Source organism: Meles meles, chromosome 17, assembly GCF_922984935.1.
Source record: "Meles meles chromosome 17, mMelMel3.1 paternal haplotype, whole genome shotgun sequence".
NCBI lineage: Eukaryota > Metazoa > Chordata > Mammalia > Carnivora > Mustelidae > Meles > Meles meles.
Window position 1 is genome coordinate 15725931 of NC_060082.1, and position 27841 is coordinate 15753771.

Below are 27841 nucleotides of genomic sequence, written 5' to 3' on the forward strand. Positions count from 1 at the left end.
AAGATAACGTATGTGAAATACTTAGTAATATCTAAATTCATAAATGTTAACATAAGTGAAAAATATTTTTAAAAATATCTTGTCTTCTTGACCAAAATGTAAGGAGATCTTTAGTTTTATGGCTCATCTGATTGATGAAGTAAAAATCAGTTACGAAGCTGATCAAAATTGAGATGCCTGGGCAGTGTAAGCTCTTTAACGGGTATCATCAGAACATGCATTTTCTAAACGTAGAGGGTAGGATCAGATTTTGTTCTTTCATCAATATGATTATTACTGAAAGTAATGTATTAAGAGAGATCTCACTACACAGACATCAAGGATAGGGAAGAAAATTACAAAGAGAAACAAATCGTAATGTATGTTCCTTGTTCTTAAGTAGCTTTCAATAAACCATAAACATACAAATTTCCCAAACATATTTAATTTCTATCATATTGCAGTCTTTGCTGTGGTGTGGGCTGTAGAGTCATCATTTGCACTGTTTTAGACACTAAATAGTAATAAACTGAACTGGATTTGCCAATGAAGCCCTTGTGATGTTGATCTCAAAATACTGTCCTATTTCCACAAAATTAAAATTTATAATATATTATATATTATTATATATTATTATATATATTATTAATTAATTATATTAATATATATTAATAATTAATATAATTAATATAATAATATATATTAATATAATATTCTGGGGTGATTAAAGAATCACCCAGCAACATGTGCTTTTCAGGACATTAAGTGACTCAGTGACCCTTGCTTAAGGAGAGATTTTGGAATAAACTATGAGGGTGTTCATGGTGTGAGTAACAGACATGGCAGAACCACGTGTCGGATATTAGGGGAAAGTTCAAGATATAAGAGTAGCAAACACTTATATAGGGTTTATGGTGTATACCTTATTGTATTATGTAAATATTACATAACTCACTTAATCCTCACAAACCATCCCTATGAAGTACTATTTTTATCCTTATTTTATTGATGAGAAAACTAAGATACAAAGAGGGTAAGGTACTTTTTCAACAGCAAAAAACAGAATCGGGATTTGAATCCAGGTCTGATGGATCTTAATCAATGCCCAGACTTCTGTTCTATGATTTAGCTAACATAAACTCTAAATGAAAACATTTCAAGAAATTGGTAATAAGTGATTTAATTAAAACATCTTTTAAGTGCTAACTGGACTTGAGTGGCAAATGTCTACAACATTCAGAACTATCTGATATAATAAAAAGCTTATCGAAGATTTAAAAAGTTTTAGTTGAGGGAAATACATGAACAGGGATTTTAGAAACTAAGAAATACTAAATGGCCAATGAGCCTGTTTTTAATACTTAAATCATAGTCAGTTTTTTGAGTTGAATATTAATTCAAATTTATATATCTATTTTATAAATTTATATATTTATATATCTAGTATATATATATATCAAATTTATATATCTAGCCTCAAATACTTCCATGAACTCCAGGCCCATATAGCCAACTGCCTTCTAAGAATATAGTGGACCCTGTTGGTAGGAATGCATATTGCTGCAGCCACTGTGGAAAACAGTATGGAGGTTCCTTAAAATATTAAAAATAGAAATATCACTGATCCAGTAATTTCACTACTGGATATTTACCCAAAGAAAATGAGAACACTAATTTCAAAAGCTATATTCACTCTATGTTTATTGCAGCATTATTTATAATAGCAAGGATATGGAAGCAATCCAACTGTCCATCCATAGATGAGTTAATAAAAAAGATGGATGGAATATTACTCAGCCATGAAAAAGAACGAGATCTTGTCATTTGCAACAACATAGATGGACCTAGACGATATAATGCTAAGTGAAATAAGTCAGACAGTTAAAGACAAATATCATCTCACTCCTAAGTGGAATTTAAGAAACAAAAATGATTAAACAAATTTAAAAAGGGACAAACAACAGAGTTTTAAATACTGAGAACAAACTGGTAGTTGCTGGAGGGAGGAGGTGGGTAGGAGGATAGGTGAAATAGATAAAGGGCATCAAGAGGTACAAACTTCCAGTGACAAAATAAGTAAGTTACAAAGATGAAAAGTACAGCATAAAGAATATAGTAAAAAACACTGTAGTAATGTTGTTTGGTGACAGATGATCACTATACTAATCATGGTGAGCTCTGAGTAATGTATAGAATTGTCGAATCATTATGTTGTACACCATGAACTAATATAACACTGTATGTTAATTATATATAATACAATTATATATATAATATAATACAATATATAATACAATCGATATATACAGGCATTTCAGAACCAATCAAATTCTTGGTCTATCAATATCAGTTTTGTTAAGTGAATATTCCATATCTGTAAAAATATCACCTGCAATTATTTTGTAAACTCCAGTTACCAAAAAATGCATACACTCAACAGTATAGTTTTCACCATATATTGAAAGCAAACAAAGTTTACTAAAAATTTATTTAACATATTCAGCTTAATCATTTCAAATTTCAAAAAATTATGCATAAATATACTTATATAGAAGAAAGACAGGAGAGATAGTCTATAATAGTTTAAGAATGGCTGTGTCTGGGTAATGTAATTATGGATATATATTTCTTCGTTTGGTAATTTTCAAATTTTCTATCATGACCATGCATTATTTTTGTAGTTTAAAAATACATTCTATAAAAGGGGGTTGTATTTAGCTCTGTAGGAACAAAATTTTAGCCTTTTTTTTTTAAGAATTTATTTATTTACTTGACAGAAAGAGATCACAAGTAGGCAGAGAGGCAGGCAGAGAGAGAGAGAGGGAAGCAGGCCCCCTGCTGAGCAGAGAGCCTGATGTGGGACTTGATTCCAGGACCCTGAGATCATGACCTGAGCCGAAGGCAGCGGCTTAACCCACTGAGCCACCCAGGCACCCTAGCATTTGTTTAATATTTCTTTCATAGCAATACTAAATTTGCAAAATTTCATAAATGCTCTAGTGGTTACATAAAGAAATACAAATAAGTTCTCTGCTTTCAAGTAATTTATATTACCATTACTTCGGTGTTATGGGGAAAAACAATGGCTAGACCTAAATTTAAAATTCAAGTTGGTGTTGAGAGATCAGGTACAGTCTTGGAACCAACAGATACATGAAGCCATAGGTTTCCACTTACTATCATATACTTCAGACAAGTTGCTTGACCTTCCTAACCTCAGTTTGCACATCTGTGGAATGGGGCATTGAGAGAGATAATTGATAAAGTGAATGTATTATAAATCAGTATTTCAGATCTAATTTGATATTGCTGTATTAGTACTCTCCAAACAATCTTTTATGTTAAAAAATTATTCATTTCCAGGTAACCAAGTCTTTATTTGTAAATGAATAATATGGTCTCAATCCTAACTATTATTGGATCATAGGGGAGAGATATTTTTCTGCAGATCTTACCCTCTAACAGCAACTCCATCCATCATACATTTTTATAGGACATCTTCTGTCAGTGAAACACTGTGCTGGGCACTACTGTATCCCCTTAAGTACTTTGTTTCTTTAATAACAGTCCTCTCAGATTCCGTGTATTTGTTGGCTAATGATTGATCTGGCATTTTAATCTACCCATATGATCATTTTGAATCATTTTGAACCAACTATACACACCATCTGAATAACATTGATAAATTCCAATATTAAGCAGGCCAAAAATTCTTCATGAATTATCAACTTCTCTTGAGGAAAGGAAAGTCGTAGTTTTCCTATGATCTACTCTGATCAGAATGCACAAAGAGTGTTCAGCTTAAGCATAAGGCTTCATAGTTTTGAACATAATCATCAAACTGGAACACATCCAAGTCAAGTCCCAAGACTATGTAGTGGTTAAGGCCCCCTGGAAGCTAGCTGAAGGAAGCAGAGATGTTTAACCTGAAATGGAGAAATTTAGTGGAGGAGAAGACAACCACTTAAAAATGCCTGAAGTTCTAGCCCATGATGGTAGTAGAGGCTTGTTCTCAGGAATTAGTACAACCAAGACAAGGACCTAATGAGTTCAGAGTTAACATGATAGCCCTAATTTATACCTGCTGCAGCTAAATTAACCCGTTAATTAATTTAGAGTATCTTGTTTCACTCTCAGAGGTCCCGTTGTGGACAAAAGATACTCACCCTAAGTTTTGTAGAGGTGATACAGTGTTTAATTCTAGATCAGAAGGAGCTTACCCGCAATAAAAATTTCCCAGTAGTGTAATGAGGCAACTATTTTCCTCTCACTGGTAATGAACACACAGCGGCCTGAATGTCTGGGATGTTTCGGGCAAGAATCCCTTATTTAGTGGTGGCTTTTAAGCTAAATGCACTCCAGATTTAGAATCATCTTGTTTTATTTCTAATCTTTTATGGTCAAAGTTAAATTCCATGGCATATGTATTGATAATATTAAATTTTTAAAATATGTTTTTCTTATTAATATAAAGACCTCACCATTTTGTATTTCATTAAATTTCTGTGGGCTGCGATTAATTTCTGAGAACTAGCAAATTCACACAAGTAATTCTATGTCAGGTTCCTTGTGGATCATAAGGAGACAGAGGCCCTGCTGTGATAAGTAAAACCAGGAAAGAGCTATTTAAGTTATATGAGTTGGACAGAATATAAACCCAATCTTTACTAAGACTAATCTATTTAATATTATAAATGGCTTGCTTTTATACTCACTTAATAAATTTAGGGTGCCTGGGTGGCTCAGTTGGTTAAGCGACTGCTTTCAGCTCAGGTCATGTTCCCAGGGTCCTGGAATCAAGCCCCGCATTGGGCTTCCTGCTCAGTGGGGAGCCTGCTTCTCCCTCTCCCTCTGCTGCTCTGCCTGCTTGTGTTCTCTTGTTCTCTCTGTCAAATAAATAAATAAAATCTAAATAAGTAAATAAATTTAAATTTTTAAGCATTTATTTATTTATTTGAGAGAGAGAACATATGAGCACATGAGCAGGCAGAGAGGAGGAGGGAGAAAGCATCTCAAGCAGATCCATGCTGAGCAGGGAGCCAGACGTGAAGCTCAGTCTCAGTCTCACAGCCTTGAGATCATGACCTGAGCTGAAATCAAGAGTCGGTCAGTAAACTGACTGAGCCCCCCAGGCACCCAAATAAATATAATATTTATTTTCTAGTATCAGTCACCTCCTGTAACATGCTGCTTTGCGGTATAGAATCCAGAGACTGGCTTTGAATTTAAAGTCCCAGTTCAAGTCCTCACTCTGCCAGTAACCACTTTTGGGATTTGAGATAAAAGATATAGCCTCTCTGAGCTTCAGATTCTTTATCTAGACTACTAAGCAGTGACACTACAATTTTACAGTGTAATTCTTAAGATTAGAAATAATTGTGGTTTTTAGCAAAAAACCTGGCACAGAGAATGTATTCCAAAGTTAGATATTATGAGAGACTGTTTCACAAACAGTGAGTCTATTTTAACCTACTTGCCACTATTTAATGCTGCTCTATTTGTACATCCTTGTGCTCAAGGTTGACTGTCCATTTGCTAGCACATCTGCATATTCCTCATAATTAATATCTTTTTTAATGACATACGGTTTAGTGACTGGAAATTGAGTCTTGCCTTCTGTTTTCAATTTGTTTATGACTCAACGACTCAATGTATGTGTCTGAACTTTAATTTTCCATTCTGGAAACTAGAATTTAAAGTCCTTGCTCATATGTAGCTATTTCAGAAAATGAGAGAAAATGTGTAATCCAAGGATTTTGAGTACGTGCCAAGCGATTCAGTGGCGCAGCCAGGATGCATGTAGATAAAAGGCCTCGGTTTCTCTTGCATTATGTTAACAGGGAAATCTAAATGAGGACGCCAACAGTCTACCCTCTGAAGTGGGGGCGGGTGGTTGGAGCGAGACTGGAGTCGGATTCCAAGCGAAGCCTGGAAGAAGCAGCACATGGGCTTGGAAAGGGCGTGGGCAGAGTTGATGGTGTCGTCGGCCCTGGAATCAGGCTGAGGACATAATTATATAATTATACACCCCACAGGAACCATTTCACATGGTCCCCATGGCAGTGCCCCCTTCAAGGACTGTCCCTCTGAGAGACAAGGTCCAGTGTACATTTGGATGTGAGTTTCTGACTTGTGAACCCCCCTGAAGCACTTATACCTCTTATATGCTGTGTACACATTCTGTGTTATAGTCACTTGAGCCATGTCTTTCCTCTCTGCTAAACATAAAGTAGATGGTCTAAACCACTCTTTCCCTCTACTCTGCCCTTTCCCTTCCGTTAGCAAAAAATCTTGTGCAGAATGGCATTCAATCTATTTTATTACAGATTTTAATTTAAAACAAACTGTCATAGACTTCTTCAATATCTTAATGCAGTATTTTATTCCAGTATTTATTTTTTATAAAGGTTTATTAATTCATTAGAGAGCAGGCACATGCAAGCAGGGGGAGGGACAGAAGGAGAGGGAAAGAGAGAGAGAAAAGCTCTAGCAGACCCCCCGCTGAGCGTGGAGGTGGACTAGATTCACAACCCTGAGGTCATGATCTGAGCGAAAATCAAGAGCCAGTTGTTTAATGGACTGAGCTGTCCGTGCGCCCGTATTCTGATATTTTAAATGCACACAGATACTACAAAAGTACACTGCAGTAGTAACAGGTTGGTGGGCTGTCCTGAGAAATGGGTGTATATGAGAGGTGCATTGAATTCATTTTCTCCCCAAAGGTTTCCCCTTTTGACCACTACAGCCTTGATAGTCACCAGTCACGTGGAAAAAAGAAAAAAAAAAAAGCCTCTGATTGTGCTTTTAAGAGCTCTCCTCAGGGATCTATAACTTTGTAAGGAGCAAAAGTTTAGGGCATTCTGTTTGTTTTGGGTATATATTTTTTTTAAAGATAGAGAAGAATCCATAAGTGCACATCATTTAAAAGTTTAATAAAATCATACATTTAAAAGATTACAGCATCCAGAGTATTCCAATCTGCAATTTAATTTATGGCTTAATGTGTTGTATTCATTTTGCCTTCCAAAAAAAGGTTAAATTCGAAATTTTTTAAAAAACTCCTTTCCTTTGAATTTATAGATTGGGGTAGCTGTTTTATCCACTTGCCGTGTAGAATTAGTATTTACTGAACAAGATGTGTTGATTCAGGAGGTTGTCTGTGGAGTGCTTGCCCCGTGAGGGTCATATTAAACTTGAGAGAAGCTTTTTGAGCAACATAGCATCTTGGAGACAATATATCAAGCTGATAGATACACGGCTCTTCTGTTAAGAAACCAGGGGTGAAATTATGGCTGGCTCCCAGTTATTGCTTTGGTGCTAAGGAGCCTCTAAGGAATAGGTCTAGGATAAAAGGGGTTAACCAGAGGGGAAAGAAAGGTTTCCAAAATTCAGTATTACTAGAAACATAGAAAATGAATAGTTACATGTTAATAATTTAAGATGTTCACTCTGTTTGGAAATATTTTGCAATTTTATGTAATCAGCATGTGACCAATTTAATGGGGCACTTTTTTTTGTCGTTATCACTCAGAAGAGAACCCAAGACACTGTGTTATTATCATGGAGCCTACCTCGGGGCACACCTCCATTCCATCTTAATACAGTTTTAAACAGGTGAATGGATTTTCACATATGTATATAAAACTACAATTTTTTCATGTTGATGACTTATCAGAACTAATTTTTCCCTAAATTTGGACTGTTGATGATATGATATTCCTTGACACAGAAAAATTAGACAAGAAAATAGTCAAGTGATGGGCATGATTTTGTATGTTCTACATCATACACAATTTTGTACTTTACTTTTTGCCCATGTCTTTCGATATATGTCCATTTATTATGAATCAATTAAAAAACATAGAGCATATAAGAAATAATGATTGTTAAAACTCTATGTGTTCACAGATAAATGATCAGTTAGCAAGTCTATAGCAGAGGATTATGGGATAAGTGGCCCTGGATAGAAACCCTACTGCATCCCGGGCATGCCACATTCCTATTAACTGAGGGAGCAATTTCATACCATTTCATGTCTCTCTCTTTTTTTTTTAAGATTTTATTTATTTATTTGACAGGCAGAGATCACAAATAGGCAGAGAGGCAGGCAGAGAGAGAGAGGGGGGAGGCAGGCTCCCTGCTGAGCAGAGATCCTGTTGTGGGGATCTATCCCAGGACACGAGATCATGACCTGAGCCAAAGGCAGAGGCTTAACCCACTGAGCCACCCAGGTGCCCCCATTTCATGTCTCTTAAAGCATGTGATTTACCCTCACACTTTAGCACTGAGCTGATGCCTTTGCTCACTGGGAAAATGGACACCATCAGAAATGGTCTGTTTTCCATTATGAAATCAACCTATCTCTCAGTATCAGCAGTCTCTGAATTCACTTCTGCACAATGGGTATACCATCCCTGCTCTTGTCAATGGCCATTGTGCCCTGCTGGCCTGCTTCTCTCTCCCATACAAGGAATAGCTCTGGCAGTTACTCTTCTTTCTGCTACATCATCATTTCCCCACATCTCTTCTGGATCTTTCCAATCGGTATGCATACACTATAAAACCTCCCAGTTTTTAGAACACCTTCTTTTAGTACCAGAAGCTTCTCAAAATGCTGCCCCATCTTCTACTCCCCTCTATAACAAAATCCTTCAAACGAGTTGCCTGTGCTCACTATCCCTTCATTCCATTTGCACCATGTCCAGTCACACTGCCGCGCCTGCCACCGCACTGCACCTGTTCTTGGCACCGTCACCAAACACCTCCACTGGGCTATATGCAAAATGTAATTTTCTTTCCTTAAACTCTTAGCATGTTTGACAGTTGATCAGTCCTTCCTTTTTGATAAGATTTCTTTGCTTGACTTCCAGGCTGTACCTTCTCTAGGATTTTGTCCTCTCTCACTGACCACTCCCTTACACCTCCTTTATCGTAGAAGATTCCTCCTGACTTCAAAATGTTGGTGGACCTCGTGGCTCAGTAAACAGATGCCTTCTGAACTCATTCTATCTGCACTCACCCACTGAGTTGTTTCATTAAGTTTCAGCCATTAAATACCACACACTCCGTCATCCACAACTCCTGTTTAGACTCATATTTGCAGCTTCTTCCTGGATGTCCTCTTGGAGATGTGGGTATGGCTCTTCAGTGTAACATGGACAAAACAGAATTCCTGGTCTTCCGCATAAGGAATCTCTCCCCTCAGCATTCCTCAACTCAGCAGTGGTGCCCCCACTCACCTGGGAGGTTAGGTTCAACACACTGACATCATCTTTAACTCCCTTATTTTCTCTTCGCTAAATACCATCCACACTCCCTTAACAGCAGACTATATCACCGCCTCGGCTGCTGTCACTCGCATCCATGCTGTTGTCATCCTTTACCTGGATTCCTACAATAGGTGATTTGCCTATGTCTACCCTTGCCCCCACTCCTCCATTAGCATAGAGTAGGCTTTCTAGGTTCCAAATTGTACCATGTCCTTTATTAAAACCTAGCAATGGTCCCGAAATCCATTCCAAATGGAATCCAAAGCCCATTGTATATTTTCAAGGCCTAGAACTAGAAGGGACCTCAAGGGACCTAGACCCTGCCTGCCCCTTCAACCTCCTTCCATTTCCCTCTCCATGGCCGTGTCAGCCACACTGACCTCCCCACTGTTCTTGAATACAACTGATGTGTCCGCTTCTCGCTGTCCTTGCATTTACCTCCTCCCTGGCTGCATTGCTCTTCGTCCAGACACTCGCACGACCAGCACTCTCCTGTCATTGAGGTCTCTGCTTCAGTGTCACCTAATGACATGATCTTCCCATGGCCTTCCTGCTCAGTCTGCATTGTTATGTGATAATAAAATTGCACTCCTTTTCACTTTCTCCTCCCTTACCCTGATTTATTTTCCTCCTGAGCTTAGCTGTCCCATAGGATCTTATGTACCCATTGGCTTACTGCTTGCTCCCTCTGTTTACATCTAAGTTCCACAGGGTCAGAGGCCATTTCTGTTTGACTCGATGCTGTTATCCCCCCACACAAAGAATACTACTTTGCACAGAGTAGAGGCTTAATAAATGTTTACTGAATAAATTAGTGAGTTATTGGTGAACTCAAAACCCTTACAAGAGATTGATGAAATCTGTAATATAATTCGTCCGTTCTCGTCACTGGCCATTCATTAGCTTCATAGTCCACAGGCAGGTTCTCCTGCAGGGGAAAGTACATAAAACATATACACTACATAAGGCTGTATATGAAAAGAAGTTGAAAATGAACCTGATAATTGTTTTCATTATTTTGATCTCTTCTCCACTAATGACTTCCAGTATTCTTTGGCCATTAGAAACATATATTACAATAATTAGGTTTTCCTAAAAACTGATATTATAGTAGCACTTAAATTATGCTAAGGGAAGTTGGGATCAGTCTGATATAATAATAATAGCAGTAACAACTAATAATTACCAAGACCCAAAATAAGGTGCTTTATTTACATTGTCCCCGGTCTTCACAACAATTCTCAAAGAAAACTATCCCCATTTGAAAGATAAGAAACATTAGGCTCGGGGCACCTGGGTGGCTCAGTGGGTTAAGCCACTGCCTTCGGCTCAGGTCATGATGTCAGGGTCCTGGGATCGAGTCTTGCATCCGGCTCTCTGCTCAGCAGGGAGCCTGCTTCCCTCTCTCTCTCTCTGCCTGCCTCTCTGCTACTTGTGATCTCTCCCTGTCAAATAAATAAATAAAAATCTTTAAAAAAAAAAAAGAAACATTAGGCTCAGTGATTATCCTAAATTCACAGAGCTTTGCTTAATTTCTTTTGAGTTTCAGGCTAGCTTTGGAACAAATTTTACTATGATAGTTTCATTCACATTATAGCTGATAGAAAAATTAATAACCAGAGTCATGTTGTCATTTTTTTAAAGTAGAATAGACTTCAGTTTCACTCATTCCTCTTCGACTTTATAGAACTATTAGATTTTATCAAGTAGGTAGACTGAATTCAGGAAAAATTGACCAGAGATTCAACTAGACTAGAAAAAGCAACATATATGCTTCAACATGCAACATATTCGAATTAAGGGCAACTGACTGTATAAATCACATGAGGAAAAACTTTAGTTTTTATATTATCATAGGTGAGAATTAAATTTGGAATGTGCTCTTTTCAGCTAATCGTATATGTTTATCATTGTAGAAAATACAATTGTTATAAATCATCTTAAAAAAACAGAGAGTCATTTGTATTCATGAAGAGCAGTGTGATTCAGTGACAATGGGTGATATAGATGGGAGAAATAAAAGATCTGGACTCCTTCCCTGATTGCTTAGCAAAGAGTTAAAATAAAAAGGTGCTTTAATATTTGGTTCCCTAAGTTCCCTCCCTATTTTCAATTAGATAAACAGAAGTACAGGTGGGAATGTGCTGCACATTCATTTGTCTTGCTGTTTGGGGGCTGGCTTTTAAGATTGAAATACTAATGTAATTGTGTTGAAATGAACAATAAGGAAGTACAGTAGTTCAGGAATGAAAATGTTAAATTAAATGGACCATGTTTAACATTGTTGTTGATCCTGAGGAACAGTTTTTCCAGTATATGGAGCATTTCGATTCCATCCAGCATATGTTCTCCACAGTTTTCTCTGCTCTAATTCATCTGTGTTTTTCGACAGCTCCAGATGGCGTGCTGCCTCCGAGGCTTTCATCTGCCACTCCAACCAGTCTTCAGGTTGTCTGGTCTACACCAGCTCGCAACAATGCTCCTGGCTCTCCCAGATACCAGCTCCAGATGAGGCCTGGCCATTCCACCCATGGGTTTCTGGAGTGAGTATCCTGCTTTGTCCATCCTCTTCCCTGTCAAACCAATGTGGACATAACTTACTTTGTCTTGATTTGTGAATAGGTCAGTTCTCATTGGCAACAAACAAAGGCTACCTTTTAAAAGTACAAATAAACAAAAGACAAGCAACACCCTATGGGATCATTATTTGCTTTGCAAAAATATCTGTATTTCATTTATATAGCATTAATATAAGATTTCTTCCCCCTTAACTTTCCATGAGCATATGTATTGCATAAAGCAAGCATGCACCTGAACTGAAAAAAGAAAATACTGTCTGGGCTGTAGATACAAAATTATAATACTTAGTCTACAAATTCCACATGGCAATCAGTCTTAATAGTAGACTAGAATTTTCTCAATACTACTAGAATTTACATCTCATATAAATGCAATAGTACAAACCCTCAGCCAAATGGCTCCTTTTATTTTAAGAGAGATCTCATATGATAGCAGAAAATCATAGTACTTAACTGTACATTGATGTTCTCTGAAACTTCTTTGCAACAAGATTTTGTTTTTTTTTTAATTTCTTTGAATATCTAAAAATTCCTAATGAACATTTCTTTCCTATGTAGGTTATTTTCCAATCCTTCTGCATCGTTAAGTTATGAAGTGAGAGATCTCCAACCGTACACAGAATATGAGTTTCGGTTGGTTGCCTCCAATGGATTTGGCAGTGCACATAGTTCCTGGATTCTCTTTGGGACCGCAGAGGACAGTAAGTGGTCTGAATAATACACCGCCAAATCTTGTCTACATTAGGGGCTATCAAATGTCTGAGTTTTTCTAAAACCGAGAAATAAGCATCCACTATTTTCTTGACAGTTAGTGACAATAATCTCTTCTAGGGCAATTGTAGTCAGACTCTCCAGATAAAAAGAAAAATGTAGGTTGGGGAACTTGGAGGGTGAGGACTTCAGAAGAAACATTACTGCAGGAAGAAGTAATTCACAATAAGTTAGGACATGGCCCCGTTCTATCCTTCAGGGTACATCTAGGTATCCTGGAAGAGGGAAGTTGTCATCTTCCACTCACTGTACTCTGCTTTGGAGGAATTCTGGCAGGCCGAAGAGCATGAAACAGGGGTCTCACTTCATGAGGATTCTTAGTATGTCCTTGAATGTTTTCCTGGAAAGAAAGTCCATTATACTTTGAGTCACACCTGAAAAACAGACTTCAGAATAGAGAAGTATAATCTGATAACAACGATTCTACACTACTACAAAGAGTAGATTGGGATTACCTTACTTCAATCAAGAGACTTTGCTGGTTTTTCATGAAAGAGTTATATTCGCATATATGCGTTTTTTACTAGGTTATATATAGAAAATAAATACATGGCTATAGTACTTAGTATTATACAAATTGCTTCTATAAAAACATATATATGGAAATGTAATTTTTTTTTTTTTTAGAAAAGTTTGAAATTAAATCAAGCTCTGCGGAGTGAATGAGGACACTGTATCTTTGAACAATGAGGTTTTTAGGGTTAATCTTGTCAAGTCTTTTAATCAGAGGCTCCTTAGAAGATGTGGCTCAGTTGGCCAATTGCCTTTCTGGCTCTACATCCAATGAGGACCTGAGTGACTTTCAGAAGGCTAGATATTAATCAGAAGACATGGTATTTGAAACAATATCAATTGTATTTTAAATAGATCCTTTTATTTCTCTAATACCCTTAATTATATTATTTTAGTGAGGATAAGATATCAAATGACATAGAATCAGAACTATTTACCCTCCTTAAAGCTTACTTTATTTTTTAAAAAGGCCATTATGAACAATAATATATAATACTTCATCCATTTCTCTCAATTTGTAATTACTCCCTGGGAGCAAGTTAGGTACGTTACAAGGGCACATCCAGTCCTTTTGGTCTCTCGGGTACCATTTAGTAAATTATCAGCACAGTGCAATAAACGACACCCAAGACCCGGAAAGCATTAGTGCACTACTCAAGGCACCTACATCCCTTTTAGGGGGAGCATCACACACACTCTGGGGAATCTGACAACATAGTCACCAACTGTATACACGTTTTAGGAACCAGAGAGCTTACCCTCAAAGTAGGTTTTTAAAGAAACATTAAAGAAAAAACAAAACAAAACTGAAAATAGACTTTTAATTCTCCCTCATGGATAAATCATGCTTGAAGGCACTTGGTAAAGGTTAACTAAAAATAATTATTCGGCCCACTACAGAGGCAGTGGCTCCTTAGAATGCCACACTGAAAGAGGAGGCCAGTAGACTCCTTTTTCTGGCCCCCACAATCTCTATTCCCACAGAGAAAGGACAGCAGTTGGATTTCCTCAGTGCTGATTCTTCCTGACTAGAGGCCATGATCTTCTACCTACAGGTAGGACGTTGACGTACAAATAAAGTATAAAACATTGCACGGTACCAATTGGCATAGCATTCTTTGTTGAACAAATTTCTCCTGCCTTATCTTACCACAAAGCAAGTCTTATAGACTCTAAACGTTTAGAATTTTCATGCACGTAGACATTGTGTTCTTTGTGATTTGCAGGGCCTGGGTTTGAAGTGAATAGTATTAACCCTTCATCTTGTTTAAGAATTGGTAACACGCGGTTGTATAACCGGTATTAATCCAAGAAGCCCAGCCATCATTTTTATCTAAATCCTTTCCCTGAAACCAATGACTTCTTTCTTCTTTGGCCTCACGTGCACACTGCAAAGACACACACATTATGAAAGAGCCAAAGGCTGGCCATTTGCCCACTAGGTTAAGTCACCAGCGCTTCTTACCCCTGAGACCTAATGGCAACGCACTCTGTATTTTGGGTGTCAGTGGAGATGGATGCCATGTCTGAAGGGATGTGCAATTGAGTTGACAAAGAGTGAATGATTGGCATTGGGCACAAGCAGTTTCTTCTGTCAGGGCTTCAAAGCATTGCTTCTGAAGCCAGCCATGATGACAGCTCCATGCCAGGACCGCACTTCATACTTGATCCTGACCAGCACCGCCCATTTGCCCAAGTGCAATTTTTAATGTAAAAATTCTACATATCATCTTACAGAATAAAACAGAGAAGTCACCTCATGCCCACATTTCAATTTCATACCATCAATAGGCACCTCTCTGCATCAGCCAAAGCCTCTCGAAACTTCCTGGTGCCATAAAAGGTCACCAAGAGCAATATTTTTAGTGTGATATAGCAAGACTGTGATTTTCGTCAAGCTTGTGACATGGCTGAAACCAGAAAGAGATACCTAGGCAGAAAAAGAACTGTACACAGGAAAACAAATGCTGCTTTGAGTGCAAAGAGAAGTTCTCATGGACAGAGAAAAGGGTTGTGAAGAATCTTAATAGATTTTTTTTCAAATAATTTGTCATTTATATCAGAGTACCACCAATATCCAGTTCCATGCATTTTTAAAAATCTAGTGTGCTGATGCCAAATAATAATAATGCACATTTCCTATGAATATTTTAAATCCTGTTAAACGTGTGTTAATAAAAGATGTTTGTTCCAGCCAACTTGGTCAGTGTAGTGTTCGACTATTTGCAACCAGATAAATACAAACAACTCCTGGTTCTTGTTTTGTGTGTGTGTGTGGTGAGGGGGGGTGGTGGTGGTTGTTTTTGTTTTTTGGTTTTTTGCATGCTGCTGGCAGTTCAAGCACCTAACCTATCTGCAGTTTACAAAAATACATTAAGACTGTGTTAGACTTGGGTGCATATGATCGACAACATGAAGACACTTGCCAAAGCACTGAAAGTTCAGGATATTTTTTTAACCTGAAATAACGATCATTCCTGCTTACATTACTGTTCCTGTTCTCTTGTGTGCTCACAACTGTCTCCTGTGCAGTGTCTGCATATAGAAATTGTAGCTGGCTGGAAGGGTACTTTGGCTAACTAAAATCCTGCCCTGTGGAAAATATAAGATAACCCACTGTTCTTTAAAAATGTGGATTCCCTAGACCATCAAAAGTCAGATAACCTGTTTTTCTCAAAGTTTTTTAGGCAACAAGATTGAAATATAGAATATCTTTATTTCAGTCATTTTAACAGCAAACATTTGTGGTGTACACAGGCAATTAGATGAACCTGATGAAAATGACATTGTTTTCTAAAAATGTCTTCTCTCCTTCCAAAGCAAAACAAAAACTCAAATTGGTTCTAGAGTAGACTGTTGAGTTATCATATATTTTTAAAAGACTTTAAAAACTTGGTTTTACTAAATTTGAACTTAAAGACTCCACGTTTATATTTCAACCACTCATCTAAGAGGCATTATTAAATCAAATTTGTGAGATTTGAGCAGTTTTTCTGAAGATTTACCTAGACAGCTTTTCATAAGCTCATCATTTTGCTGACAGACTGATTGTGAGTTTTGCCTGGAGTACGCTAGAACACAGAGCTATGTATCCTATCATTTATACAGTAGAATTTTAAGTATTCTTTACATACTTTACATATTCGATATATTGGACCTTGTTATTTTTCCCACACTTAGAGTTGTACCGTGAACAGGGGATGAAGCAATGAGGGATACTACCCTTGTATCTGGATCCTGCTTTACTTTTTCTATCAGCATTTTTGAGTATCCTCTCCCTGACCCCCTCATTCATCTTTGAGGTGCTCACAGCAGGTTACAAAGGAACAGAGGTTCTTCTGAAGTGAGATGGAGAGACATTGCAATGTTCGTTGACATCTGTATCTAACAGAACACATTTCTTCCTCATTTGTTGTCTGGCAGAATCTGCTCCCTCATCAAGCCTCCGCTCCAATGTCACCTCCTCCGGGAAGCCTTCCCTCCCCCTTGCTACTGTCGCATTCTAATTTGTGTTTTACTTCATCGATAGCCACTTCTGAACTTCTCAGGACCTAAGTCTCTGTCTCATTTGTCTTTGTACCATGGTCTCCCCTTTTCTGCGATTTTGCTTTCTTTTATTATGAGTTATGGCTGTTAATCTCTTCCTGTGCCTAATTCATAAACCGTCATAGGTATGTAGGTATAGCAAAAACACAGTATGCCTAGAGTTCAGTCCTATCCGCAGCTTCAGGCATCCACTGGGGGTCTTGGAATGTATCCCCTGCAGGTATGGTGGGATGACTCTGTATTCGGGGCCTGCTGGAGCATCTGATAGAGAGCAGATGCCCAAAAATTGTGAGTTCAAGTATTGATTAAGAAGACTTTGATATAAGCAAACCCATGAAAACTCAACCAAAACTCAGACTTTATCTGGGTACCTTCCTGTCTCAGGGATTGAAAGAGACATCAAAATTACAAGGATGATGTAGACACTGTTCTTTCCTTGAGGCAACCTTTATCTAGCAAGAGGCACATAGAGTGAAACCATAGTTAGAGGATAGAGAATGGAAGCTTCTGTGACAGGAAGCCCAGAGGCCAAGCATTTCCCTCAACATGGGATGTCAGGAAAGCCTTCCTGAAAAGACCAGGAGAAGGAGTAGGGAATGATTTATAATATGATTTATAATAAAGTTCACTTTATTTAATATCACATTTCAAATTTATTTCCTCACAATCGGTCCAGAAGAAGGCAGAAGAAGCAATTGTTGTGGACACAGGAGACCTGGGGGGTGGCTTGCAGGTTGTTCTACCAGTGGTTTCCACTACCAGTCTGAGATAAGGCAGATGCAGAGGAGAGGCAAATGTGAGAAGGAAATCCCCAAAACATTCCTTATTCTCTCCCTTGGTCAGAGGCAGCCTGCTGGCTTTCCCTTTCATTCAACATTGACTGTCTTGACTGGGATAATGAATGTTCTAATTAGAGAGGTGTCTCCTTGCCTAAAATATGTCTATTTCAAAATGAAACAGGGAGGTATATATAAGAAGAGAGTTCCAGAAGGAAAATACTTTTTCTTATTCTTGAAACCTGTGCTCTGAGACTTGTGACAGGGAGAAGTAAAACTATGTTATGAAATTGGATTAATTGATCAAAATCATTCTGGAGCAGGATTTTCTGGATCATTTAATAAATACAGTTGTGCTCTTAGGAATATTTAAGTTTTGAAATTAAGATTGCATGGCCAACATCTTTTCACTAGTGTGTTTTAGAATTTGAAGTCTCAATTTGCACCTTAAAAAATGTTCTCTGTGAGAGAAAAATAAGAACATTTTAAAATTAGACTGGAGTCTATCTATATCAGTAGATTTTATTTTATTTAATGAAAAAATATGAACTACAGGTTTCAGTAGTTTTGCACAATTATTTTGCTTTCTCTGTTCTAAAGAGCCTTCCTAATTATTTTAAATATTAGCTTCTGAATGCTGACATATTTTTCCTTTCGAACAGTGATTATTGGTATCTTGTTTTGTCCATAACAGAAGATCCATGATGAAAGTAAATTATTTCATCTGCTGATTTAGAGAGCAAAATGGCTCTGTATGCATCTCACTACATACTTTGTTTTCTGGTACATGGATCCTATCCCCCCCCCCAAATTCTTATATTTCCAGAATTAATAAAAGCAAATATTTATTATTATTTTTACATTCTTATTTTTATATCCTAAGATCCAAAGCTAAAAGCAACTAACAGAAACTCCTTTGAAAGGATGGATTGATTAGTGAAATGTTCTACCCACCTGGCCTCAATATCCCACCTGCGCTCTTGGATCTCTTTTGGCCACATAAGGCATACCGTTCTTCCAAATCTGGAACTTCCAGTTCTTTCGGGACATTTTCTCTGCTTTCATGAATTCTCACCTTGACACTTTTAATTTTCTGTCCCAAACTTTCAAGGAAGAATCCATAGGCATTCGCCACACAGTATGCCCCAGTTCCTGAAGTCAAAACATTCTTCCTAAACTATATTCTGCTTTCTCATGGGAGAAATGGAGAAAAAGAGTTTCTGGTATTGGTTCTCCTGCTTGCAGACTATCAGATAGTATCCTTTCAATTTCAACAAGCTTCTAGTCTTCAAAACCTCCTTTTATTAGATACCAATGTGATGCCTGTGTTACACAGCCCATTTCCTATTTTATCAGTTGTCAAGAAGCTGCACATTCATTTTTGTGCAAAACAAGGAATACCTTGGGATACAACTATCGTGCCCCTTCATCATCACAAGATTAATATTTCTTTACCTTTATTTTATTGGTCCTGTTTCATTAATTCTTTTCTTATGAGCTGTCAAAAATCCTTTTTGGGGAGAAGTTGAGATATAAATAATACATTGATAAAATAATTCATGATTAAAGAGAAGATAGAATCCATCCCTCTTCTGCAAACATATCAGTAGCAAATATCGAAAGACTACATTAACATTAGCGTGTAATATATTGCTATATATAATTACACACCCATCTATTTGCCACCTTGATTTTGAATTTACTGGCAAATTAAGGGGATATTCATGTGTGTAGTTAATATTACTGAACAGAGCTTTTAAACTGAGTTTTTAATTAGAACAGTAAAAAGTTGCTTTAGGGCAATAATGAGAACATAACAGGAAAACTGAGCAGTCGTGGTAACTCTAATAGCGGACAAGCATAGAATACCTGAGCAGACCACTAGAAGGTCTGTCTGTGTCCCAGGTGGAAGTCATTGGAACTGTTTATTCTCCCCACACGCACATACACATGCACGCGCGTGTGCACACACACCCATCCTGAGACGCACACCTGACTATGAAAATAAATAAGCAGACCCCTCCGCTAACGATTGTAGTACTCTGTTTCAGGCCGGGGCTGAACTTTTGAAGCTGATGAGCAAAATAGTTTCCCATAAAAGATAATTTCATTTGCCAAAATGAAACTACTTTCTGTTATTAATGCTGTAATGAAATGGCCTGAAATATGAATCAGGGATCTCAACAGGAAGGATGCTCCCGTTCCCAGCTCTGGGAGGGAGTTCTCTAAACAATTACCCCCACGGAGAGGGCTGTACAGTTGCATTTTCATCACTGGCCAGTTGAGCTCTGTGGCTGTCATACGTCCCAGTCTCCCCTCCAGTGACAGCCGCATTGACAACATGTTATACTCCACATTGATTTTACAGTTAAGGAGCTGATTGTGATATATAGGGATTTTAAGAATTCAGCTGAGAGGCTGACTTTTGCCTTTTATCATTCCATTAAAATTTTATAACCATCTTTTTCATGTCATTTCATCCATGAATTCTTACTTTAGAAAGTGATAGCTACCACTGTGAGCATAACTTTTCTCATGTTCAGAGCTTTTTATTGTATTAGCAAACTACCCCAATTATAGTTATTACTCATGTTTTACATAATTGTGGTGACCCTTTCCACCATGCAGGAGCATGCCAGTTGATTTGTATATAGAATTAGATGATTCGGCTTATCATTTTAAAGCATTAAATTGAAAGAGTGCCAGGAGTCAGGTTTTAACACTTCCCTGGCCAAAGGAGCTAATTAAGCTCCTTTCAGCTTTCTCTACTGAATCACACAAGTTTAAGGACCCTTCTTGCAACAAGAGCAGGGAGCCAACTCAGCCAGAGCGGGAAGCTAATAAAATGTATGCTGGCTTTTAAGGGGCGGGGCAGGGCAAGAAATAGAAATTGAACATTTCATCTTTCCCAAGATAAGAGATCATCTTTAAGGAAAGCCTGTGTTCTGGGAAGAGTTTGAAGTGCTAGTTCGTCTCATGACCATAGATGTTTCACCTATAAAACTACCATCAGATTCAGGAGAAAAAAAAAGGCGTATCCCCATCCTAAGAGGAAGCAAACTGTATCATTGTTTCTTTTCTCTGAAGAAGCTCACAGTTTAAGAGTGCACAAACGAGGAATGATCTAATAATTAACAAAGCAAGACTCTGCTAGAAACCCTCATAGAAACTCTCCTGATTCTTAAATGCAGATTATTCTTTGGGAGGGGGGAGTGGTGATGTAGGGTAAGGCAATAAAGACGAGAATCCCCTTCTTTGATTTTAGGGACCCCAGTGTCAGAGGATCCGGTTTTCCAAAATGACATTGGCATCTTGTAAGACTCACACTTACCTTCCTTTAGGAGAAACCAAATCTGGATGACGAGTGTAAATAAGCAAGGATCTGTATCCTTACAGTGGTATATTAATAGACACTGTCTATTCAGAGAATAAAAGAAATGTCACAGTGGTTTTAAGAAAGCTTTAAAATGAAAGCTAACAACAGACTAACAAGGAAAATACGATCCTTATCAAAATCACAGTACTTTTAGGATTTTTCTCCTTCAAATCAGATGCATTACCAAATTGTCAGGAACGGCTTGATTTCAGGGTGAGCGCACTATAACATCTTCTCTCTCAAAAAGTAATTAAGTTTCGACCATCAGTCCGATTGGTGACAAATGTTGGTCGTGTTTTGTGAAAGTGGGCTCGTATTCGTGCCCATATAACCCAGCTATTATTGTAATCACTGGCTTTAAGAAGCAGCGGTTGCATTTAAAATTTAAAGCTGGGGTGTAACCCTGAATCACTCACACACACACACACACACACACACACACACATACACACATAATCAACGCTGTTTTAAACAATTACTAAATCCAAGTATATCTTCTTTAAAGATTTTCAATAAAATCTAATGTTCACAGAAAAATCTCATAAATGTCAAAATTGCTGTGGGCAGAAAAGGGGGATATAGCATTTTCTTGATCTGTTGTAGCAATTTATAGATTTCAGGCCGTGGTTTATAAGAATGCTAAATGTTCTGGAATTACAGCTGTTACTGATCAGTGATTGAGCCAGATTTGTGTTATTGCACCATGTTCTTGCTTGTACCTAGAGAGCAGTAAAGCCTCCATATAATAAAAAGCACCTGCATTTTAAATGAAATTTCAATTGAAAAACTTAACAGCCCTTCAAATTGCAGAATTTAACGCAGCCCAGTAAAGCTTAAATAACACTTTGCCTCCGCAGGCTGAGGGGTTTGCATTCAAGGTGACTTGATTGTGTCACATGGTGAAATTATTTACAATTAAGGAATTCCTCTGGAGGGCTGCAGAATATTTGCTGTTCCACAACACCTAAGCAGGCATATGGTGGGCCTTTTTCAGTATTCATGGAGCCTCCTGAACCTTTATGATAATTGAATCAGTTAGAGTGCTGAGTGGAGCAAGCATAAAACCTGTTAACCTAAAGGTCAGATCTGTGCATTGTTTATTTATCAGTAGGTGAAAGAGCTAAATCGGCAGCTTCTGTCACAGTCACAGTTAAAAATCACCTATAATATTAACAGGGAGTAGATAAATTGCAAAACATGGATTAGAATGATAAACAGAACTAGGTATAATATGGAATATATAATGAGAGATGCTGAAGGATTTTACTGGGCTGTAAAATATGCAGGTTTGTTATGATAGTGTTATTGATTATAATTAGTTACTGGGGCTCTAGAAAAATGGGACTTTGGTTACGGCAGCCCTCTGGTATCGTTCCCTTTTAATACCTTTCGTGCAGAAAAGTCTGCTTCATATGTTTAATCATTAGCTTAAGAAAGACAAATGAATTTGATGAAATTCTCTTAGAAAGGAAAAATGACAGTTGAGCTCCATAATATTCAACAAGTACTTCTTGCACATTTAAGAACAAAGCAGTCACAGTCCTTGTCTCTATTGTCCTATGACATCTATTTACTTTCTAATTGGCCTTTGCCAAGTGTCCAATTTCATACTTTTATAGACGAGTTATCATTCATTTTAGTTTTATTTTGAAGAGATGGGGGAAGTTTGCAAGAGATAATCACTTTTTGTTTTTATGCCACTTTATAGAACCTGGACCTGTGGACCCTCCAGTTCTTCTGGATGTGAAGTCAAGAATGATGTTGGTCACCTGGCAGCATCCTTTAAAGTGCAATGGGGTCATTACCCATTATAACATTTACCAACATGGCCACCTCTCCCTGAAAACTTCTGGAAATGTCACTAATTGCACAGTGATCGATTTGCGCCCATATACTGCCTATAAGTTCCAGGTAGAAGCCTGTACTGTGAAAGGATGTTCCCTCTCTCCAGAGTCCCAGACTGTATGGACACTCCCAGATGCACCGGAAGATATCCCAAGTCCAGATCTGTTCTCTGATACCCCAACATCTGTGATTATATCTTGGCATCCCCCCAAGCACCCCAATGGCTTGGTGGAGAACTTCACAATTGACAGAAGAGTCCAAGGGGAGGAAGAAGTTACTACCCTGGTGACTCTCCCAAGAAGTCATTCCATGAGGTATATTGACAAGACTTCTGCTCTTAGCCCATGGACAAAATATGAATACAGGGTAGTAATGAGCACTGTTAATGGAGGTACAAATAGCAGTGCTTGGGTAGAAGTGACCACGAGACCCTCACGACCTGCTGGGGTACAGCCACCCGTGGTGCGTGTGCTAGGACCCGATTCAGCCGAGGTAAGACACTGAGTGTTCTTTCTCCTTTGCAGACTTCAGAATTTACCCTGGATTGACTCTGTGTTGAACAGAGCCATCTACTGACAAAAGGCCCACATTTGTTGTTTTAGGCATTCACTGGAGAAACTGGGTTTTGGCCTTTGGCCCAAACCATCTTGAATTCGATGTCAGTTTTTCATTTCTCCCTGTATCCCCTTAATTATATTGTTGCGATGCTTCCATTTGCCTCACACACCTGAAATACTTTGAATGCCACAATGGGATGCTTAGCTTAACCACCACGTCAGATTTAAATAGATCAGAAAATGAGAAGAGATGGGAAAATGCAGATGAATGGATTAGCATACTAACAAAAGTTCCAATTACCAATATTCTGATTTCTTTTAATGATCAAAGAATCAAAACGATGGGGAAAGAAATAAAAATAGCTTATTACTGGGCTATCTAGAAAGTGTTCAGTTATTCACTTCATTCTACTGGGAATGAACTCTAGAGGACAGGATAACTACCATTGTTTTGGCTTGCATACAAACTTCATTCAAGGGAAATTAGTGTAACCAAACAGGAGGGAGTTTTGTAGCTTAGAAGCCTCTTTTGTGTAAATACACACATGCTTCCATGGATTCAGTCTTGTACTTCTGCCAAAAGTATTGGTACAGTAGCTTGCTCACCAGAGCACAAAACAAAGGATATTTGCATAACAGCAAAGTTCATCTGTTGAAATTATTACTTGGATCTATGTTGTGTGTTCTCTCTCCCCCACAAAAGCAAACACTAGATGTTGCTAAACAGTGTAGATTGTTGAAGAAATTTAATTTGACCTGCAAACTAAGAGCTATTTTTAAAAGCCTTTTTTAGTTTCAATGAGAGACTAGCAAAGCAGCACACCTTTTTGATAGAAATATCAAAAGTATATAAAATTCTGTTGATCACCCACTAAAAGGAAATTAATTTGAAGTACATGGCATATAATGTTTATTAGTCAGATTGGGCAATCTTAAGAATCACTCTTCATTCAAAAGAAAAACCAAACCAAACCAAACCAAACAAAATCCCAAACAAACCTAGAGTCATTAATCATTCCCGAAGTAACTTTTTGTTTTAATCCTGAGGGAATCTTACAAAACTTCAGTAGCAATACCAATCGATATAATGCGACTTAAGCACTGTCCCTTCTCAAAGGCAAAGCTACATATGTACTGGACATTTTTCTGGATTCTCTATGACAAAAATTTAATAACTAGTCAGATCTGAAAAAAAGAACAAATATTTTCAGAAGAGTAATGTCTCCATGCACAATGCTACTTAATTCGGCATATATAAATAATGATCAAAAGTACCCAAAACAAGTGGCCTTGCTTTTTCTTCTTCTTCTTCTTTTTTTTAATTCCCACTTTTGATTTTGTAACCTCATCCCAGGATGAAACAATGTACGTGGCTTGTCGGCTTGCTAGAGTAAAGTTTAGATTAGTTTGGCTGGGGAGTTCCATGTCCCAGGCTCTCACCTACCAGGTCAGGAATCTCAGATCTCTAAGAAGGTACCTGAAATATATGGCCATGTTACATTAACAAAAGGTTTTTTTTTAATCATAATTTTAACTCATTAATTCTTATTTTATTTATATCTAGAAAAGAAAAAGTTATCAATGAAGAGACTCTTCAGGAATATTCAAATGAGTCTAGTTTAGGATGATACATATTTAAATATTAAAGCGACATATTTGTGCTTCAGTATAATTGGCTCACATTGCATTCAGAAAGATTTTAAGATTGCTAAACTACATCTTCCAGTGATATGGCTTACCTGACACACAAAAGCATGTGACTGCAGTAGAGTGATTTCTTTCTGTAAAACATAAGATCTAAAAGTTAAAATTGCGTAGACATGAAATATTAATGATAAGTATTGTCATTAATGCACTGGTTAAGAAATTGATTCGACATTTACCACATAGAGTCATTCTGAGTATTAGGATGAAGTAAATCATCACTAATATTAATAGCAACAGCAATATTAACTTCAGTTCTGCTAACATTTGTTGAGCAGGGACATACCTTCATGAGTGCCTCTTTAAGCACTGAGGATATACCAGAGACCAAAACAGAATCCTTACTTTCATGGAACCTTAATTTTAGACAGAACTACATGAATAAATATATAATATGCCCAGAAGTGACAAGGACTTGGTAGGGAAAAAAGTCAGCTTAAGAGGAATAAAGAATACCAGTCAATAGGATGGGGGAGAACAGGACTGGATTGGTATTTCTCCCTAGTTCTTTCTCTATTGGGCTGTATGTTCTGTTCACCACCACCCCATCCTGCCTGTAAGAAGTCGTGTTCTAACAAGGAATGCAGGGAAAACTCCATATCCTTACTTAGGTCAAATGGAAAACAAATAACATGATAATAAGTGCAAAAAGGTGATATGACTTGGCATACATTTGAGCTTTAAGAAGGGAAAATTGGAGAGCACAGCTGTATATCAAAGTCATATTCTTAATTCTGTTTTTGATTATTTGATTATAAAGAAAATAAATAATATATGATGTCAGAGAGGTTATCTGAAAAAGTAAAAACCATGCAGGTTTATTTGGTATTTAATCATGTAAGAAAATTCATTGCATTTTCTAAAGTTGGCAAAAGTGCTCTACTAAAACGTGAAAAAGATAATTCGGTAAAACTATAGACTAATTTCATATATGAATATAGATTCAGAACTTTTCAATAAAATATGAGCAAATTGAATCAAGGAGTATATTAAAAGAATGACATGCCAGGAGACCTTTGGCTTGACTCCAAAAATGTAAGGATGGTTTAATGTCATGACATCTAACAGACTTCCTAAGTTAACTGATCAACAGAGAAAGCTCATATAATTCTTTTTTATCAATAGATGCAATAGAAAAAGGACTTAGAAGATTTAGCAGCCATTTCTAGCAAAAATTCAGTGTAAAATCAGATTAAGATAAAGTCGATTTCTAGGATTGCTGCTGTTTAAGACTCAACTGTTCACTTTATAAAAATGCAAGATTTACAAGGTTGCTTATAAAGGTTTAGAGCTTACTACACTGAAGGCTTTCTGTTTTGTTTTGTTTTTAATTTTTTTCATTTATTTATTTGTTTTTCCTCACCATAGCACATACCCTCCCCAATGTCCATCACCCAGCCACCCCATAGCTTCCCCGCCGCTGTCCTCCAGCAACCCTCAGTTTATTTCCGAGATTAAGAGTCTTTTATGATTTGTCTCCCTCTCTGGTTTCATCTTGTTTCATTTTTCCCTCCCTTCCCCTATGATCCTCTGTCTTGTTTCTCAAATTCCTCATGTTGGTGAGATCATATGATAATCATCTTTCTCTGATTGACTTATTTTGCTTAGCATAATACCCTCTAGTTCCATCCATGTCATTGCAAATGGCAAGATTTGGGGTTTTTGGTTTTTGGGTGTTTTTTTTTTTTTTTGATGGTCTTGAGTACAATTGAGGACTAATAGAAAATAAAACATGCAGTTATGTCGTGTAACTGTGATGTGGCAAAAAAAACCCTCCATGGTGATGACTCGAGCGCAGCCCCACCTTCACAGCTAAAGCAGAATGAAAGACAATAGGCCTGCAGTTCTCAGTCTTCAAGTGTCAGAGCTTTCGCTCCGCTCAGACTGCTAAAGACACCCACTGTGATCGTGGGCTACACGGAGTAGGAGTGTCCACCAGATTCTGTCCATGCATTGTGTTACTAGGGTGTATACTCTTGGTGTTGCTCATTTACAAATCTGATAATAACCCAGAGTAAAAAGAGTTGTCTTCATCACCATTATCACCCATTCATGAAGGTGGACCTGTCCTTGATGTCTGCTTAAATCAAATGATAATATATATTATTTATATATATTTGTGGCATCTTATGGAAGAAAATAAAATAGCAATGATGACTACTATTTACCAAGTTCATATTAAGTTCTAGGAATTGCTCTCATTCAATGCTTAATCCAGCTCTAGCAAAGAGATGCTATTACTATCCCCATTTAATAGGCAGGAATACTGGGAATTACGAATAGAAGTAATCAGGGCACTTGGGTGGCTCAGTGGGTTAAGCTTCAGCCTTCGGCTCAGGTCATGATCTCAGGGTCCTGGGATCGAGACCCTCATCAGGCTCTCTGCTTAGCAGAGAGCCTGCTTCCCCATCTCCTTTTGCCTGCCTCTCTGCCTACTTGTGATCTCTCTGTCAAATAGATAAATAAAATATTAAAAAAAAGAAAAGAATAGAAGTAACCTACCTAAGATTACATATGGAGAAGAGCTGGGATTCACCCCCAAAGCAGTATGATGGTTCTAAGAGCCCACGCTGTTCTCAACTTCTTTAACTGCAACAGAAGGAGACTATGCTGTCTTCCTGGATGAAAGGACTTAATTCCACAGTAAATTAATCCTTCCAAGGTTGACATATACACCTAACATCAATCAAATCAGACTGCCAATAATGTTTTGTTTCAAACTGGATAAAATGATTTTAAGTTATATAAAGAAGCCTAAATGGTCAAACTAGTCCAGAAAATTGTGAAAGAAAAAAATGCCAAGGTGATATCTTCAGTATTTCGACTTACCATAAAGCCACTGAATCATGACATGATATGGTGTTATCATAACAATAGACAAATGATCACTTGAGCAGACTAGAGGTTAGATACAGATACAAGTATA

General features: G+C 37.5%; 1 protein-coding gene across 1 annotated transcript in view; it reads left to right on the forward strand.

The window, feature by feature from the left end:
- The window catches only part of USH2A (usherin), a 714551-nt gene that overhangs the window by 453129 nt on the left and 233581 nt on the right, over window positions 1-27841 (forward strand). Inside the window, exons 38-40 of the mRNA XM_045983172.1 lie at window positions 11641-11791; window positions 12386-12528; window positions 22518-23146. Of these exons, the coding sequence (XP_045839128.1) occupies window positions 11641-11791; window positions 12386-12528; window positions 22518-23146 (923 nt within the window). The remainder of the gene's footprint in view (window positions 1-11640; window positions 11792-12385; window positions 12529-22517; window positions 23147-27841) is intronic.